The following is a 20,143-nucleotide window of genomic DNA, read 5'->3' on the forward strand; positions in this document are numbered from 1 at the left end:
AAAAAAACAAAATCGGACCGTTATTTGATTTTGGTTTTGTCATTTTTCGTTTTTGGATTTAGAACCAAAAACGGGAGAACGGCTCTTTTTTTACCGTTTCTTTGTTTTTGGTTTGAAACGATAAACGAAAAAAAAGTGGTTTCTCGTTATTTTGTTTTGTGGTTCAAACGAAAAAACAAACTATCAAAACGTACACGGACCTTGGATGAAGGCAACAAATACGTCACGCATGTCGGACCCCACACGTAGCTGCCTGCTCTATTCGCCGGGAAAATAACCCGGAGAAAGTTACCGATATTATAGTAATGTGCAAAGTATGTGAGTGGAAACAATTTTTATTTGCTTTGTTGAAAAGCGTAGCGGTTACATATAAAAAACTGGGTTATCCATCACCACAGATCGTCTGAAAACACGAAATCTCCCCTCGGCCCACCGTCTATTTCTGCTTTTCGTTTCAAATTGGAAAACAAACTATCAAAACGTACATGGACCCAAATAGTAACACATTACACATATTTCTTATTTGGAGTATGTTTATTTATATCTTTTAAATCACCTTGAAACAAAGAAAACACATAGATTATTATAGAGAGGGAAACTAAATCAGCGAGATTCATAGAGAGAGCTGAGGAAAAGCTTTTTAACCCAGACATCATAATCTTTAGGAGTAACTGTCATTTTATATTGAGTGAGTCAGCGAGAAATAAAGATTATGATCAACATAAGTCAATCATGGTTACAAATTTGTTTTAAAAAATCATTACAAAACCTTGAAAAAAATAGCTTATTTCCATAAAACATTTCTTTGGAAAGAAGCATCTGTTTGCCTGGATCTGATGAAAATTATTTTTTGAATGAAATGTGTAACTAATGATAACTATTTTAACATCCACACCAAACGGACGATAAAGTTATGTTTAAGCGCACATTGTGGTTATATGTTGTCTGCCATTTTAAGTGCTTAAGCTTTTTAAAGTCGGATAGATCCTTATTGGCTGTCAATGTTTTTATAGTTCATCATGTGATGCATACAGGTAGTTCTCGGGTATGATGGGGTCTCCGTACATGCAGTCCTCCTCGATGGCGAGGTTGTTCTGGCTCCCAGTGCCGCCCTTGTATGCACTGGTGACAATTCTGAGCCAACCTTTCTCTCCCTAAATGACAAAAGAGTAGGACATTCATTCAACATCTAACTTGTGTGTAGGGATTCACCAGCATAACTTTTAAGGTTTTGCTTACCCATGGCTCTCCCCAAGAATTACGGACGACCCAGTACTCCACTCCAGTCTCATCGACGCCCCAACCAGCAACAGATACGATGTGGTTTATACTGGGATTCTCTACATACTCCGAATACAAGCCACCAGTATACGCATCAAGCTTGTTTGTTGCCATGATCCCACAACTACAAAGGCAAAGTGTCAAAAATATCTTAAAGTTGGTTCAAATATTTAACCTAATCGTACAAATCCAGTCTGTATACCTGATGGGCCCTCCAGAATAGATCTCAGCTTTCATCTGTTCCAGCCCACTGAAGTTGCCTAGTCTCCAACTTTCCAGACAGTGTACTTATTTATATCATTGCACACGCCAAAGGTTGTGCAGGTTCCACACTGATTAAAGGGGGTACAATCTAAAAAAAAGAAAAGACAAAAACAGAAACAGGAACAGAAATGCACATTAAATTATAACTGCAAGCACTGACTGCATATCTAATTAAGCAAGATGCTCAACCAGAACAGTTTTTTACCCTGATCCTTGGCCTGGTAGTTGTTGCAGGTTTCATCAGGAATGCCTTTAGTGTTTGCATATTCCCAAACGCCAGAATGATCTCCACCATGGCAGGAACCCGCATCGCCACAGTCAATCACATTCTGGACAGAGAGATAGGCAGATGGCCATGCCGATTTTCGCTTGATGTTGATACGATCTAAAAAATGTAAAAAAAAAAAAAAAAAAATCAAGTCACATAGGCTGACAAAAACGGCAATTTTAGAATTTTATTTTTCAATAATTCATCAATACATTTTCTCTCACCTGCAAACGCACTAGTACTTCCATGTGCCCAGCATGAGCCGCAGTACTGGGGTATGTGTTGGTTGCGTGTGGTGCTGGCGTAGTTGACGCCGTTTATGTTTCTCCAGTCCCATTCTTTGGGGATGTCTTTTAAATCCATAAATTCATAAGGACGTGGTCCAGTCCTGAAGAATTCAAGAAAAAGTTGTTCAACCATCTACATACATTATATACTCTATCTATACACTGAAAGGACATTCACAGCAAGCAAGGATAATCCAGTAAAAAAAAAAAAAAAAAACTCCTCATTTAACAACCAAATGAGAAATGAACCTTGAGGGGAATGGCATTACATTTATAATTATAAAAGAAACCGGTGTCAAACGGTCATCCCACCATGATGCCATACCTTTTCACCTTTTAATTTCATGTGCCGAATTGCCATGACGTGAGCAGACTGTACACTGGGTGACAACTGAGCCGATAACTTAACAAATATGTCCAAATAATGGTAAAACTGATTCATGCATTTAGCTGGTGTAGAAAGTGCTCCCCTTGGGCACATGGACTCTCCCAGTCACCCCTGTCATTCAGCGAGAAATGGACTGTTCCAAACTTTCCACCGGAGTTCGCGAAGTGAAGGGGAAGAGAGTAGACGGATAATAAAGGGAAATGGAGATCGGCTGAATACTGTATATAGTTTGTAGAGTGAAATAGTGCATTAGCCCAAATCGAAGGAGATTTATCGATTGTGCGTGTGCGTGCATCACACTGTAAGTAATCACATAATTGTTGAACGTTCTCAGCGCATGCTAATCCGCCTGTAGCTGTGTTTACATTTAAGGTTGTTTACTTAATTATATTCTACTGCTGTGACATTACTGCCATTCCATGTATATTGATGTTATACGTATTCTAGTTATATTTATTCCTTATCACCAATGCACGGTTGTATCTCAGGTCGCGCGTATGCGCTCAGTTGTTTACATCTCGGTTCGACCGCACATGTAGCAGTAGCCATGCTCGCATGCACAGCTCATGCACAGCTCGTGCACAGCTCGTGTACAGCGTTAGCGCACACACATCCATTCCCACTTTTTCAAGTAGATCATCATAGAGATTGTATTGTGTTATATTTCACCGCTATTCGTCAGTATTTTACCAAATAAGTTGTTTGTGATTTATATACATTTATATATATTTATATCTTTATTTTGTATTCACAGAACCACACATCTATGCACATTTAATAAACCTACGATTTGGAATATAACCTGAGTGAGACATCATTGTTCTGACCGGACAAACTGCAGCCTTCAGCCAAACCTGAACTAGCAATTAGAGTGAATACTCACAAGATTTTTCATGGTCCTTCGAGCCGGATTGGTGAATTGCTACAGAGATGTCTCAACCCGAGAGAGAAGCGCCTGTCGTGCGTCCACGAAGACAGATCAACCCACCGACTCATTTAGTGGATTATGAGCTTGGTGAGCCATTGCCACATCGACAGCCATTCCCAGACTTCAGCCATAGCAGATTCCAGTCACCAAGTATGGTAGCACAGACCCGATCGTCTTCTCCCGTCAGTCAAGAGTTAGATCAGGATAAGTGGACACTGAGAGATGAATGGCAAAGTGAAAGATCCGATGGGCGAGGAGAAGAGGAAGTAGAGCTTACAGCCATGCTGAAGGTGATGAAACGCGAGAACGCTGACTTGCGGCTACAAACCAGCCAGCTTCCGGAGATTATTTCAGCATTACAGGAGATGCGACAACAGAATGCCATGTTACATCACGAACTTCAAAGTCTTAAGGCAGACAGGGGAGCCCCCTCCAGGCCAGTGACTTTACCAGTGCTATCTCCAGGTCCCTTTCCTCCTGTGGTGAGCCCTGAGACTCCACAACGGTTCCGTCCTACTCCAGCCCCACGGAAAACCCCCCCAACGCCGCCTACGGCCATTAGGGAGCTGTGCCCAGCTACAGTAGATGAGCACCTTGGATTAGCTGAGGATTTCAGAAACATGGACATTTCCTCCTCAATACCTGATAGAGTACCATCACAAGTGCGTTACAGCGACCCACCTCAACCCAGGTACGCTCGTTCCTCCCAACACATTCCAGCTTATCAGTCAGAGTTCAAGACCACAGCATATAACAGTATACCACCTCCGCATCCAGGCCACAGACAAGAGTTTTATCAGCCTTCATCAATGCAGGAGAAAATGTACCGAGGCCCTGCTCCAACCATTCCCTTCCTAACATCCCCTGATTCTAGGGAGTTCTCTCGACTGAGAATAGCATTGGAGAACATTTTGCCTGAGGATGCAACAGAGCGATTCAAATATCAGATCCTCACTGACCATCTTAAGTTGGAGGAAGCCCTACTTGTGGCAGACTCATACAGTAACTCAAACTTTCCTTTCACAAACACCATGAGAGCCCTCAATAAAATGTATGGCCAGCCACATCAGCTAGCCTTACAACGCATTGCAGAACTGATGGATGGACCAAACATTCGAAGTGGAGATGTGAAAACGTTTCGCATGTTCGGACTCCAAGTGCGTTCCCTGGTCAGTATGTTGGAACAGCTGGGTCAGAAAGGCAATGTCGAGTTGGAGTGTGGATCACATGTGTCCAGACTGATGAGCAAACTGCCACATGATCTCAGGTCCAGTTTCAAGAGGTACACTCATCCTCTTCATGTCACTATCCCCACATTATTGGACTTTGCGGACTGGCTTGAGTACGAGTTACAAGTTCAGGATGACCACACTGACTATACCAGTCAGTCTAGAGTTTCGACAGTGCCGAGGAGGGAGGTGAGGAGAGACTCTAGACAGCCCCGCAAACCCACTACCATCCTCCTTGGTACAGAGAAACCAAAGGCCAGCCCAGCATCACCAGTTTATCCACCCAAACCAATTGCTGCTAAGAGAGAGGGGGTGAATGTTTACTGTCCATACTGCGACAACAACAGACATTTCCTGAGCAGCTGTGAGAACTTTAAGTTACTCAACAAAGAGCAGAAGGTGAATTGGATTAAAGGCCAAAATAGATGCTGGCGCTGTGGGCGTGGTCATCATGCTGCCAATTGCACACTGAAAGCCCTCTGTCCATCTTGTAACAGAAAGCACTTGCTGGCCTTACATGATGTAAATGACCAGAGCAGAGCCACAGAAGAATCGGTTCCAGCCAGTGCAGTCTTGTATGTGGATCGTCCAACCTGTGACAATAAAATTCTGCTGAAGGTGGCTAAAGTTCTGCTCCGAAACGGCAACAAATCCATGGAGGCATATGCAATCCTCGATGATGGGTCAGAGCGGACCATCATCCTACATGAAGCTGTGCAGAAGTTGAATCTGAAGGGTCAGCCAGAGGACTTAGTTCTCCGTACAGTCAGGCAAGATACACAGACCCTTCACGGGGCGGCTGTGACCTTTACTGTGTCTTCAGTGGCTAATCCTCGTAAGGCTTTCATGATACGGAGCGCATTCACAGCCAACAGCCTGGGTTTAGCAGAGCACACGCATCCCGTCAAGGTACTCCAGAAGAAGTACAAGCATCTTGCAGGCCTGCCACTACAGCACCTTCACAAAGTGAAACCAGTAGTTCTCATTGGTTCTGACTGCCCTCACCTCATCACACCCATAGAACCAGTCAGACTGGGTCCACCTGGTGGCCCTGCTGCTGTGAGAACACGCCTAGGATGGACACTACAGGGACCAGCACAAGAACTAACCAGCAGACTTTCCCCACAGCAATGTCTTTTCACCAGCTTACGGCCCACTAACGACCTTTATGCGAATGTGGAGAAACTGTGGAAAATGGACATTCTTCCATATCAAAATGAGAAGGTACTGACAAGGTCTAGACAAGACAAAGAGTCCATCCAACTTCTCCAGGACAAAACCGTGAGGGTGGATGTTAACAGAATCCAGCGCTATGCGACCCCTCTTCTACGTGCCAAAGATATGCCATGTCTACATGCACCCAAAGAAGCTGTCCTGCCACAATTAAGGGGAATAGAGAATCGGCTGAACAAGAATCCTGATCAAGCGGCGGCCTACCAAGAGGAGATAGTCAGGTTACAGCAAGCTGGCTACATTACAAAACTCACTCCTGAGCAGGTGGACTGTTCCAAAGAGAGCTGGTACATTCCACATCATTTGGTGGAGCATAATGGAAAGAAAAGGGTTGTCTTCAACTGTTCGTTTGCTTACCAAGGCCACAACCTGAACGAGTACTTGCTCCCTGGTCCACCACTCAGTCCTTCTCTTCTGTCAGTTCTTCTGCGATTCAGAGAACATTCCATCGCCATTAGTAGTGACATTCGTGGGATGTTCCACCAGGTGCGCCTTTTGCCTGAGGACAAACCACTACTGAGATTTATTTGGAGAAATCTTCAGAGAGACAAGGCACCAGACGTGTATGAATGGCAAGTACTTCCATTCGGAACAACGTGCAGTCCTTGCTGCGCAACATACGCGTTACAGAAGCACGTCCTGGATCACAGTGAGTCTGAAGACACACAGTTCTCAGTAGAGAAATCTTTCTATGTTGACAACTGCCTTCAGAGCTTCACCTCAAGTGAGACAGCGAAAGGTCTTGTAGACAGACTCCGCAGTCTCTTATCTTCCGGAGGCTTTGACCTAAGACAGTGGGCGAGCAATGATCCATCGGTCATCAGCCACCTGCCAGTTGAGGCTCGATCTCAAAGCAGCATCCAGTGGCTCAGCGAAGGTCACCAAGATGCACAAGAGTCAACTCTTGGGTTACACTGGCATTGCTCATCAGACACACTCTCCTATAAGCAGCGGCGGACAGACCACCCACTTCCAACTATGCGGAGCATATATCATATCCTCGCTAGCCAGTATGACCCCATAGGCTATATTGTGCCATTCACAACACGGGCCAAGGTGATCGTACAGAATTTATGGGACAAGAAAAGAGAGTGGGACGATCCCCGTCTGCCTGAGAATCTGTTGAACTTGTGGAAAGCATGGGAGAGTGAGCTGGATGGCTTACAGCACGTTGTTTTGCCGAGGGCTTACTGCAGTAAAGAACTGGATCAGCTTACCAGCATGAGGCAGATCCACATTTTCTGTGACGCCTCAGAGCGAGCCTACGGTTCCGTGGCCTACTTACGAACTGAAAACCTGGAAGGTAGAGTGGAAGTAGCCTTTGTAACCAGTAGATCTCGGGTAGCCCCAAAAAAGCAGCAAACCATTCCACGGTTGGAGTTATGTGCAGCACTCACAGGTGCACAACTCGCAAAAGTTCTGAAGACAGAGCTAACTTTGCCCATCCACAGTGTTACTCTGTGGTCTGACTCCACAACTGTCCTTACCTGGCTGCTGTCACACTCATGTCGTTTTAAAGTGTTCGTAGGCACCAGAGTGGCAGAAATCCAAGAACTCACGGAGTCTGATAACTGGAGATACGTGCCATCAAAGGAGAACCCTGCCGATGACATCACAAAGGGAAAACTGCTGTGTGACATAGGCCAGGAAAGCAGATGGAATAAGGGGCCAAAATTCCTCAGACAGACAACTGACCACTGGCCGGAGATGCCACCATTTACGACCATTGATCAGGACAGTGAACTGAGAAAGCCAATCTTCATTGGCCTATCAATCTCGACTCCACCTACTCCCGATCCACAGAAATACCATACACTTCCAGAGTTACTGAAGGCTTACATCCAGCATGCCAACAGGGCGGCCACCGATATCCCAACAGCAGATGACTACAAAGAGGCAGAAATTGCAGTACTCCATCAGAGCCAAACTGACTCATTTCCAGACGAACTGTCCTTCCTCAGAGCAGGTAAATCCTTGCCAAAAAATAGTCGCTTGCTGTGCTTAGCCCCGGAATTTGATGAGGACACCAAACTCATGCGCGTTGGCGGTCGTCTCCGTCAGATCAGCCAGCTAGAGGAAGATACAATACATCCTATTGTCCTCGACTCGTCTCATCCAACTACCAAACTGGTAATCAAGGACTATGATGATCGGCTACATCACCCAGGACCAGATAGGGTGTTTGCTGAACTTCGGAGGAAATACTGGGTGATACGGGGACGGGCTGCAGTCAGAAACCATCAACGACAATGTGCAGAGTGTCAGAGATGGCGGGGTCAACCACATCCACCAAGAATGGCGGACCTCCCACCTGCCAGATTGAGGATCCATCAACCTGTCTTCTATTCAACAGGTGTGGACTGCTTTGGACCTTACACTATAAAGGTGGGACGCAGGAATGAGAAAAGATGGGGAATCATCTTCAAATGCATGACTTCCCGTGCAGTCCACATTGACATACTCACCAGCATTGACACAGATTCCTTCTTGATGGCTTTACGACGATTCATCTCCAGGCGTGGTAAACCATTTGAGCTCCTGTCTGACCAAGGCACCAACTTTAAAGGAGGAGAAAGGGAACTGAAAGAGTCATTCATCGCCCTTCACCCTGAGCTTCAAGCCCAACTCGCCAGCCAACAAATAAGATTCATCTTTAATCCACCCAGTTCACCCCATTTCGGTGGATGTTGGGAGAGAGAAATTCGTTCTTTAAAGGCTGCACTTCACGTCACCATTGGCAGCCAGACAGTCACAGAAGAAGTGCTGAGAACTGTCTTCATAGAAATAGAAGGAATCCTCAACTCCAAACCCATTGGCTACACTTCTTCGGACATCGCGGATCCAGATCCAGTTACTCCAAACATCTTGTTGATGGGGCGGCGAGATGCCTCATTACCGCAAGTGGTATACCAAAACTCTGAACTCCTGAGCCGTAAGAGATGGAGACATAGCCAGCTCTTGGCTGACCACTTTTGGAGGCACTTTATTCAGCACTACCTACCCAACCTCCAAATCAGACAGAAATGGAGGACTGAAGAAGCTGACCTGCAAGTCGGTGACACAGTCATGATCGTGGACCAACAACTGCCCCGCGCTCTTTGGCCCGTAGGGATAATTGTTCAGGTCTTTCCTGGGTTGGACAAGAGAGTCAGATCTGCGGAAATACAGGTTAACGGCAAAACTTACACCCGACCTGTAGCCAAAATTATTTGTCTGCCCTCTCTTCCCGACTAGCTTTAGATTTAATGTAGCAAAGTCACTTAAAGTTGGCAAATTCACACTGTGAATTTGGGGGCGGCTGTAGAAAGTGCTCCCCTTGGGCACATGGACTCTCCCAGTCACCCCTGTCATTCAGCGAGAAATGGACTGTTCCAAACTTTCCACCGGAGTTCGCGAAGTGAAGGGGAAGAGAGTAGACGGATAATAAAGGGAAATGGAGATCGGCTGAATACTGTATATAGTTTGTAGAGTGAAATAGTGCATTAGCCCAAATCGAAGGAGATTTATCGATTGTGCGTGTGCGTGCATCACACTGTAAGTAATCACATAATTGTTGAACGTTCTCAGCGCATGCTAATCCGCCTGTAGCTGTGTTTACATTTAAGGTTGTTTACTTAATTATATTCTACTGCTGTGACATTACTGCCATTCCATGTATATTGATGTTATACGTATTCTAGTTATATTTATTCCTTATCACCAATGCACGGTTGTATCTCAGGTCGCGCGTATGCGCTCAGTTGTTTACATCTCGGTTCGACCGCACATGTAGCAGTAGCCATGCTCGCATGCACAGCTCATGCACAGCTCGTGCACAGCTCGTGTACAGCGTTAGCGCACACACATCCATTCCCACTTTTTCAAGTAGATCATCATAGAGATTGTATTGTGTTATATTTCACCGCTATTCGTCAGTATTTTACCAAATAAGTTGTTTGTGATTTATATACATTTATATATATTTATATCTTTATTTTGTATTCACAGAACCACACATCTATGCACATTTAATAAACCTACGATTTGGAATATAACCTGAGTGAGACATCATTGTTCTGACCGGACAAACTGCAGCCTTCAGCCAAACCTGAACTAGCAATTAGAGTGAATACTCACAAGATTTTTCAGCTGGAAAATGATTAGAAAAATGATGGTCTGTCATACTTCACTCCTTGTAGGTGTCTCCTCGGGTGGGGTTTGAAGCAGGGCTCATTCTCATTAAAATACCGTCCGGCGAAAACACCAGACAGAGTTAACAGATAAAGGAGCAGCCCCAGACAGCATTTACATCTGTGCCAGGTCCGTTTTCGAATCAGTAGATTCGCGCAGCAGTCGCACTCAATATGCAGATCTGCACCAACTCTGCGCCAGACTTGTCTGTAGCTTCGACTGTGACAGTCCGTCCGGCGGGTGCGGCGCCGATCCGGGACAGCTGCGCAGACCATACGCGCCACAACTGAATTGAGTCCGCCCGGCGGGTGTGGACCGGATCCGCGCGAGCTGCGCAGACCAGACGCGCGGGCGCCACTCCGCATAAACCCGCTGACAAGAGTGAAGACTGCAGCCTGCACCGTCTTTGCTAATTGGTAAGTGCATTATACAAGTATAATTTAGTAAGTACATTATAAAAGTAAACTGGTGCTGATTTCATGTTAGTCTGTTACACAATTATATTAAAAATAAAAGTTTAAAAACGAAACACTGACATTCTGACAACCTGACGTGTCAGATAAGCTGGGTAGTATAGCAGGCGGTTAGCTGGTAGTATAGGTTCTTTTAAACATCCACAACTAATGTGAACATAGGCTTTAAAGCTGAATCTGTAATATTTGCTTACTATTCACCAAAATTGCTGAATATCGTCTCTATTGTGTGTTAGCTGCAAAATCGTATAACGTTAGCCATAGCGCTACCCACTAACGTTACCAGCGGCGACCGCTGCTAGCTACTGCAGTCTGCATGCAACAATAACAAATTAATGACTTCCCACGTCCAAATACATTAAACTAGTTCGACGTCAGTACCATATCAATTCTCACTGTATTATACCGGCTGTAGAGTGCGACATATATGATATGTCGATACGTTAGCTATCAAACTACCTGCAAATTACTGTTGCTTACCTCCAGTTCGTGTTACAAAATTTTTCAACATTCAACTTTAGATTTTAATTTTACAGGTTTTCACATTGGAGCTGTGAGTGTAAATGTTCACGTACAAGTAATATTTATTGTACAAGTTCTCAAATTCACATCTACGTGCTCTCGAGTTTTTATATTTTTATTCTCTCTTACCTTAATACTACTCACTCCACACCACTTTAGTCACATTTATTATTATTTATTTGTGCAAGCATTTTACTATAATGTCATGTAATAAAGAATCTTTGAATATTGAATCTAATATTTACTCTTTGTTTCTTTGCTTTGTGTGCTTTTTGTATGTCTTACAGGAGCAGTGAGGAAGAATCGCATGTCTTTAACTTATGAGCAATAAATGAGTTTAAAATAAAAAAGTTTTTTGAAAAGTACAAATTGTCTGGGTGTTTGTGCCTTAATTGTCTGATAGCCTAAATATGAATCACAGACCAGGGCCAGATGAGCCCCAGATGTAAAATATGAGTCACGGATCTGGGCCAGATCTGCACCACATGTCATGGCATTAATAACTGTACTGGGCCAGTGCTGGCCCAGATCTGTCTCTGATCCGTAATTCCAACCTGTTCCGGTATTGGGCCGTTGGAAAGAATGAGCCCGGCCCAGGTCCGTTTAGCGGATCTGCGCCAAATGCTAATGAAGACCTGGCCCAAATCTGGCCCAAATACATTTTGCTGTCTGGGGCGCGCGAGCCATGTTGAATCTCAGGCGTTATGATTATTGATCATCACACATGAATCTGCACTGCGGTTTTTATTATTTTTGTCTGACAGTAGGCGTGGAGGAAGCATCGAAACTAGCTCTCGTATTGGGCATCCCTTAAAGAAAAGTAGTCAAAGCCAAGGTTTATATTTTGTCAGACGCTTCTGAATACCATATTCTCTCTCTCTCTCTCTCTCTCTCTCTCTCTCTCTCTCTCTCTGTGTGTGTGCGCGCATGCGTTGAGTGAGTGAGGTGCGTGGATGGAGAGTGTGTGACGGCGGTGTAAGGTACGAGTGTTTGAAAAACTTTTTCTACCCTTTTCTATCTTTGGTAATTGTTTTTAGTATTTATATTGGGTTTTTAAGGGAATATTGGCGAGGAAGGTGGTTAGTTTGGGTGAGTTTGACTCCCAGTCGGTGTACTGGGAGAATGGCAGCTCCCGGTGCGGAAAGTTTGGAGTTTCTAACGAGGCGTCACGGTGTGAAAATCGATGTTACTGCAAGTATAGAGGAGTGTAGTTTAGCGGTGAGTGCAGTAGTTGGTCATGAGAATGTGTTATCGGCGTCGCGAATGAACAACGCGATTGTTTTGTTTGTTAAGACGATCGAATTAGCGAACTTGTTGGTGGAGAGTGGTGTAGAGATTGGTGGTATTTTTACCTCAGTGCTACCTCTTTCTACGCCCTCTAAGAGAGTAACTTTATCTAACGTGCCACCATTCATCAAGAACGAAGTTCTAGTTGGAATGCTCTCGAGGTATGGGAAACTGGTCTCTCCCATTAAGATGATTTTAATTGGAAGTAAGTCATCGTTGTTGAAACATGTGGTGTCTTTCAGGCGTTATGTTTATATGGTACTGAAAGATAACGTTGAGGAACTTGATCTGACTCTAAATTTCCGACATGAAGAATTTAATTATGTGATATATGCTACAACTAATACAATGAGGTGCTTTGGTTGCGGTGAAAATGGTCACCTTATTCGTGGTTGTCCAAAAAGAGAGGAAAACGTAAATAAAACTGCATCAACTGTTGCTTCAGAAAGTGCAATTGAAGTGCAAGAGGAAATCGCTACAGTTGTTGAGGAGATACCGGGTCCAAGTAGGGCGTCGGTTGCCCAAAAAATGGTAGAGAAGGTTTCTGAGAGTGTGGAAAATTCAGAAATTGTTGAAAAAGTCAGTGTAGCTGCAGCTGGGGAGGAAGAGGTTATACGTTCCCAGAGGATAGAACAAGCAGTTCGTGAGTCAGATGATGGCAGTAACAGTGAAGATGAGGCTATGGTAAATCCAGAAGATGGTGATTCCGTGTTGGGAGATGAAGAATGTTGTTTTAAAATCCCCCAAAAAAGGAAGTTGTTGGATGGCCCTGCTGATAAAAAAGCAAAAAGAATAGATGGCATTCACATGAGCCAGACTGACACTGAGAGCGAAAGTGACATTTCAGAATGTAGTGTCACTGCTAGTCTGCCCCAAAGTGGTTTCTCTAGTCGAACATACACTGTTGTGGATATTAAGTCATTTTTGAAAGTGACGAAAAATGTGAAAAAAGTAAAACTAGAGGAGTATTTTCCTGACATAATACAGTTCATTGAGAAGGTAAAGATTTTTAGAAGTGAAAGTTGTTTCACTAATCAAGAGGTTTACCGTCTTAAGAAAATTATTACGAAATTAAGTAGTCAGTCAGGCGAGCCCAGTGAAAACAGCCAGAATGGGTAAATTTATGCATCTTTTATGGCTTTATTTCTTTTGCTCTCTTTCTTTATCCTTTATGGGGGAAATACATTTTGCTTCCTTGAATGTTAACGGAGCAAGAGATTTTAAGAAGAGAGCTCAAGTTTTTGAATTAATGAAATATAAGAAAATTGATGTGTTGTTTGTAGAGACACATACTGATGTATCAAACGCTGTAGAATGGGTAAAAGAATTTGATGGATTAGTGATTTTAAGCCATCATACCTCTTTGAGTGGTGGAGTTGCAGTGCTATTTTCTAAAGATTTTACTCCATATTCCTATAGTGTGGAGGAAAAAATTAAAGGAAGGTTGCTGAGGATTAAAGCTGTATTTGAAAATAGTTCTTTTGTTTTTGTCTGTGTATACGCTCCAACATTGGCATTGGAAAGAATGGTATTTTTGAACACTCTGGATGATGTTTTAAATGAGTGTAACAATGATGATTTTTTAATGTTAGGAGGGGATTTTAATTGTACTGAAAATGTTATAGATCGAAATCATGTTGAACCACACATGCAATCCAGAAAGAGGCTAATTCAAATGAAAAAGTCTCATAGCATAATTGATATATGGAGGAATTTCCATGGTATACAGAGACAGTATTGGGCTCACGCTCATGATAATCAGTTATCGCTGGCAAGGCTTGATCGATTCTATGGTTTTAAGCATCAATTAAGCATGTTTAGAGAATGTTTAATAATTCCGGTTTGTTTTTCCGATCACAGTTTGATAAAATGTGTTGTAACAAAAAGTTTTGTCAAATCAAAAAGTGCTTATTGGCATTTCAACAATAATTTATTATCTGACACTTTTTTTAGAGAAGTTTTTAAAGAGTTCTGGACAAATGCTAAAGCTATGAAATCGTCCTTCTTAACATTGCAGCAGTGGTGGGATTTTGTAAAAATACAAATCAAACAATTGTGTCAACAATATACTCACAACGCCACAAGAGAAAAATAGCTCAATGAGTATGTTAGAAGAAGAGTTGATGAAGCTACAAGAGCTTGCAGAGTCCACAAAAGATGCCACCTATATAGAGCACATAAAAAAGAAAAAGAATTTGTTATCTGACATCCTAGGTTGTACAACACAAGGTGCTATCACTAGATCCCGCTTTCAAAGTGCAGAATTAATGGATGCTCCTTCAAAATTCTTTTTCAGTCTAGAAAAAAAGAATGGTCAGAAAAAGTTCATTCATGCCTTGCAGTCGGAAGAAGGGATTTTGTTGACAAATCCCTCGGATATTAGGAAGAGAGCTGTACATTTTTATAAAGAGTTGTACAAAAGTGAAATTTCCGAAGAGCAAGATGGTAATTTGAATTTTTTTGAAAATTTACCTCAAATAACTAAAAATGCAAATGAGGAAATTAGTAAAACTTTGAGTTTAGTTGAGCTCGAAAATGCCCTTAAAAAAATGGGAAATGGAAAAGCACCAGGTATTGATGGCATTACAACTGAATTTTATAAATCGTTTTGGGTAGAAATGGGTCCAGAATTAGTAACAGTTTTTAATGAGAGTCTGGCAAATGGACAACTGCCAAGAAGCTGCCGTAGAGCAATTATTACTTTATTGCCTAAAAAAGGCGATTTAAACGACATCAAAAATTGGAGACCAGTAAGTTTATTATGTAACGACTACAAAATATTGTCTAAAGCTTTGGCAATCAGATTGGGGGAAGTCATTGAATCGATTGTTCATCCAGATCAGTCATATTGCGTACCAGGAAGGAGAATCTTTGATAATGTTTCTTTTATCAGAGATATTTTTGACTGTGGAAAGATCTTTGACGTAGATTTTGGTATGATATCAATCGATCAAGAGAAGGCTTTCGACAGAGTCGAGCATATTTATTTATGGAGTGTTTTAAAAGCCTTTGGTTTTAGTTCAGAGTTTATTGAAATGATTAAAATGATGTATTGTGGCGTTGAGAGTATATTAAAGATTAATGGTGACTTATGCTCTCCGTTCAGTGTGTACAGGGGTGTTAGACAAGGCTGTGCGCTGTCAGGTATGTTATACACCTTAGCCATAGAACCCCTGTTAAACAAACTAAGATCTGATGTGTGTGGACTGTGTATGCCAAATTGTACTACTGTTTTTAAGTTATCAGCATACGCTGATGATGTCATTGTCATAATCGGTGAACCCAATGATATCAATGTGATGTTGAAGATTTTAGATGATTTCAAAACTCTTTCTTCAGCAAAGGTTAACTGGAAAAAAAGTGAAGCCATATTGGTTGGAAAATGGCCAAAAGGTGAACCAAGAGTTCCTGATGGACTAAACTGGACAAGAGATGGTTTTAAGTATTTGGGAGTCTTTGTAGGAAATGAAAATGTTGTAAAAAAGAATTTTGAAGGCACTGTTGAAAAGGTCAAAGGGCGACTGGATAAGTGGAGGTTTTTACTCCCTAAAATTTCCTATAAAGGTAGAATTTTGATTATAAACAATCTGGTTGCCTCTGCACTTTTGCACCGCCTAGCCTGTATAGATCCCCCAGTAGATGTACTGATGAAAATCCAGGCAATGTTAATCGATTTCTTCTGGGACAGAATGCACTGGGTATCAAAAAGTGTGTTGTATCAATCAAAAGACGAAGGAGGACTTGGTTTGATACACTTGCAGAGCCGAACGGCTGCATTTCGTCTGCAATACGTACAGAGACTTTTAAAGTGCTCCTCGGAGTCCAGTTGGATGGCGGCTGCCTGTGCGATCCTCCGGAATATCGAAGGGCTAGGATTGGACAAAACTTTATTCTGGTTGGACTCTCAAAGATTGAAACTATCTAATTCTCCAGTTTTTTATCGTAACTTATTAAAAGTCTGGTCTCTGTTTAAGAAAAGCAGGGAAAGCAATGCTGCTTCTCTGTTTTGGTTACTTCGAGAACCATTGGTCGGTGGCTCACGTTTGGACTTATCACGTGAGTTTTCTTTTTCCATACCAGAAAGGACTTTGTGTAACGCCAAGTTGACAGAAATTGATCATCTACATCAAATAGCGGGACCAGCTTTTAGGAATGTGACCGCGATTGCTGAGCATTTAGGACTCAAATCATGCCGTATAGTAGCAAAAGCACTTGAAAAGTGGAGATCGGCCCTTACTGAGGAAGAGACAGAACTGCTGGATCATTACTCACACGGGTTAATAAACCCTGACTGTAAAGACCCTTTTCCCAAGTTGGGTATTTCTCCCATTTTGGGAGAACACAGCAGCATGCTTTTAGATTGTAAAGAAATAATGATTGTGGGTTCAAATGTTGTACTTGGAAAAGAATTGTACAAGGTTTGTGTAAAAGCTTTTAATAAGAAATCTTTAGATAACAAGTGTGATACACCATGGCGAAATATACTTAATCTTGCTGTCGATGAAAAGCCAGAATGGAGAGCCTTGTATAAGTCACCATTGGTCAAAAAAACTGGGGATTTACAGTGGAGAGTGTTACATGGTGCCATTGCAGTAAATGCTTTCGTCTCCTTGATCAATTCTGAAGTGACTGAAGGCTGCCCTTTTTGTTTGGAGAAAGAGACTATTTTTCATGATTTTATGCACTGTGTGAGGTTAAAACCTTTATTTGAGATATTGAGAGAATTTTTTGGTTCTTTTGATGAGGTTTTTTCAATGAAAGTGTTTATTTGTGGATTTAAATATGTGAAGAAATTTCGTCATAGATGTCAATTGTTGAATTTCTTGTTAGGTCAGGCAAAAATGGCGATTTATACCACAAGAAAAGAAAAAATTGAGCAAAATGTTTGCAACAGTTTGGTAGCAATTTTTGTAAAATTAGTCAAATCTAGGATTTTGATTGATTATCATTATTATCGATTAATGCATGATTTTTTATCGTTTGAGGTAAGATGGGCTGCGTCCGAAATCGCGTACTTCCATACTATATAGTATGCGAAAAACAGTACGCAAGCAGAGTAGTATGTCCGAAATCATAGAATTCGAAAAACAGTATGCGAAAAGTACCCGGATGACCTACTACTTCCGGCGAGATTCTGAAGTGCGCATACGATGGACACTTTGCTATCCCATGATGCCACGGGAGAGGAGTTGTCGCCATTATATTTGAAAATGCCGGAAACCGGAGACGCGGGAGTTTTCAAGTGTAAGTACTATATAAAACACTTTTTGTTTATTTGTGGTTAAATTGTGTTTGTTTAACATCATATAAGTAAACGATTGACGTGTTAAACGTTTAAATAATGTAAATCGCGGGTACAATTTTCTGAATTGGCTGTAAAATGACACTTTTTATCATTATCATTATTACCGAACAGAACGAGCTAATCAATGCCTGTCAGCTAACGTTAGCTAAATCACAAAGACGTTCGTTGTTTCGCAGTTTAATGAGATAGTTACACAACTTTTATTTTTTTTATTTTAAAACGATTTTATTTCTCCTTTACCAGTGTTGTTATTATGAAATATGTGTTGGCTACATAGCAAACTACTGTTAACAAGTGTAACTTACCTCAACTTGTCAATGTAACATTAATAGATTGACCATAGTTCATCACATGTTAAATCCTGTGTTGATTTTGCAGGGGCAAAATGGTAGATTAAGAATATGTAGATTCAATGGTAAGTTATTTGTAACTTAGATGTAAACATTTCGACTCAAGCTCTTACTGCATTTCTTTTATGCTTGATTTCTGTGCATTTATTGCAGAGTTTTTATCACAGAGCAGAGCCTAGAGGGCAAAACCTTAAACAAAAATATAAAGTAAGTTATTTTGGTAACACTTTACTTGAAGGGGTGTGCATAAGACTGACATGACACCTTTATAATCATGACATGACACATGTCATTAATATTAAGGTGGTTTTATGCATGTTTATGACAACTGTCACTAAGTGTCATTCGCTCAATTTTGACATTTTTAATGCAAATATGACAGTTTGAGATGTCTTTGTCATGACAACTTGACATAAACCAATAGGCCTACATCATAACCTGTCAGTGTCAAGTTTGTCTCAAAAAATGTCATATTTGCATTAAAAATTTAATAATTGAGCAAATGACACTTAATGAGTTGTCATAAACAAACATGTGTCATGTCATTATTATGAAGGTGTCATGTCAGTCTTATGCACACCCCTTCAAGTAAAGTGTTACCGTTATTTTTTATTCTTTTTATAGTTCACCCCAAAATAAGAATTCTGTCATGGTTGAATCATGCTCATGTTTGGCCCTGTAATGCAATCTTTTAACGAATTATATGTTTTACAAGCAAATTCCAGGTATATCTGAAAAATATATTGTCTGACTATGAATGCCGCACTGTAGAGAAATACCCACACACTTCAGACACCTTTAAAATGTATTTGCTTTATTTTTGTGTATTAACTTTTAAATGGATACAGAATACAAAGCTTAAAACAAAATCACATAACTTAGGCATAAAGTAGTATAATAGAGCTTAAAGCACCACCAAAAGGAAAAGTATTAAAACATTTTTATTATGGTGGTGTCATGAGGAAAGACAATTAACTTTAGCAGCTTCAGTAAGGTAACTTTCACAGGTTTCTAAAAAGATCTAAAGGGACTTTGATAATAGCAATCTCATTTGTAGGGCATCACTTTAAAATGATTCAATATGGTTTTTTTTCAACGCATGTGTACAAGACGAGGCAAGGATACCCACCATCTCCAAGGATGCACTTTCCTGCAGGAGGAAACAGCCGGCCAGTGTACACAGGGCTGTTCTTCAGCACCCTGGCATCGTGCACCGACCCAGGATACCCAACAAAAATGTCGAGGAACTTCCCCTGGTGGTCAGTGATGGCCTGCAGCTGGAAAGAATTAAACAGCTTTCCGGTTGAAGTAGCACTGGACGTCACTTGCTAGTGGTTTGATGCGGATGTGATACACCAGCTACTACACTGAAAGCTGGAGACCCTGCCAGCTGGGTAAAACCTGCTCCCACTGCCTCCAGGTCATCTACGCTGGGGAAAGCGATAACTTGTCTCAAAATGCTGATGACTGCCTTGCTCATTCTGTGCACAATGTCGTGCACAGTAGACTTCGGGATGTCAAAGGCGAGTGGCACGACCCGGTACGATGCTGCATGGGCCAGCCAGTAAAGGAACACCAGCACCTCAACGTCCTTTTCCCACCCATGGTCGCAATCTGGTTTCACTGCAGCAATCAGGGACTGGATGGACTGCCGTGAAAGTCGGAGGCTGCTGTGCCAATTCTTTGGCTGTATTTTGAAGATGGAGCTGACCTACGCCCCGGTCCCGGTCAGCTCCATCTTCAAAATACAGCCAAAGAATTGGCACAGCAGCATTCAGGTGGCAGTAGGTTGTAGGGCTCACAATCTGTAAACATTTATATAGTTTTAATATAAAATACAATTTGAATCAACAAGACACTTGTTTCCTGTGTTGGCTTATTTATAAATATAATATGTATGTATTTATATGTATATGATCCATTTCTTATGCATGATGTATTTGAATATATGTCTGTGTGTATATATATATCATAATATACAAGCTTGATAAAAACTATAATTCTAGAAGAAATTTTAAGATGTCACTTTACATCTGAAGTCAAATGTGTATATATATATATATATATATATAACATTATATATTTGACTTCAGATGTAGTAGTTTAAATGAATTATAATTTTTAACAAGCTTGTATATTTGTGTTCAGTAATTTCACT

The 20,143-nt window shown here is 41.6% G+C and overlaps 1 protein-coding gene across 1 annotated transcript; it reads right to left on the bottom strand.

Moving 5' to 3' along the window:
- Positions 1–943: 943 nt before the first annotated feature.
- On the bottom strand, positions 944–19,590 carry LOC130075795 (cathepsin Z-like). The gene is given in 10 exon segments (XM_056240560.1): positions 944–1,154; positions 1,240–1,405; positions 1,484–1,544; positions 1,547–1,633; positions 1,751–1,930; positions 2,038–2,201; positions 10,043–10,457; positions 19,115–19,262; positions 19,352–19,466; positions 19,568–19,590. Coding segments are annotated over 10 exon segments (1,506 nt in total). The 3' UTR covers positions 944–1,007.
- Positions 19,591–20,143: the final 553 nt, after the last annotated feature.

This window comes from Rhinichthys klamathensis, unplaced genomic scaffold, assembly GCF_029890125.1.
Source record: "Rhinichthys klamathensis goyatoka isolate OS25496 unplaced genomic scaffold, OSU_Roscu_1.1 h1tg000603l_1, whole genome shotgun sequence".
In the NCBI taxonomy this organism is placed as follows: Eukaryota; Metazoa; Chordata; class Actinopteri; order Cypriniformes; family Leuciscidae; genus Rhinichthys; species Rhinichthys klamathensis.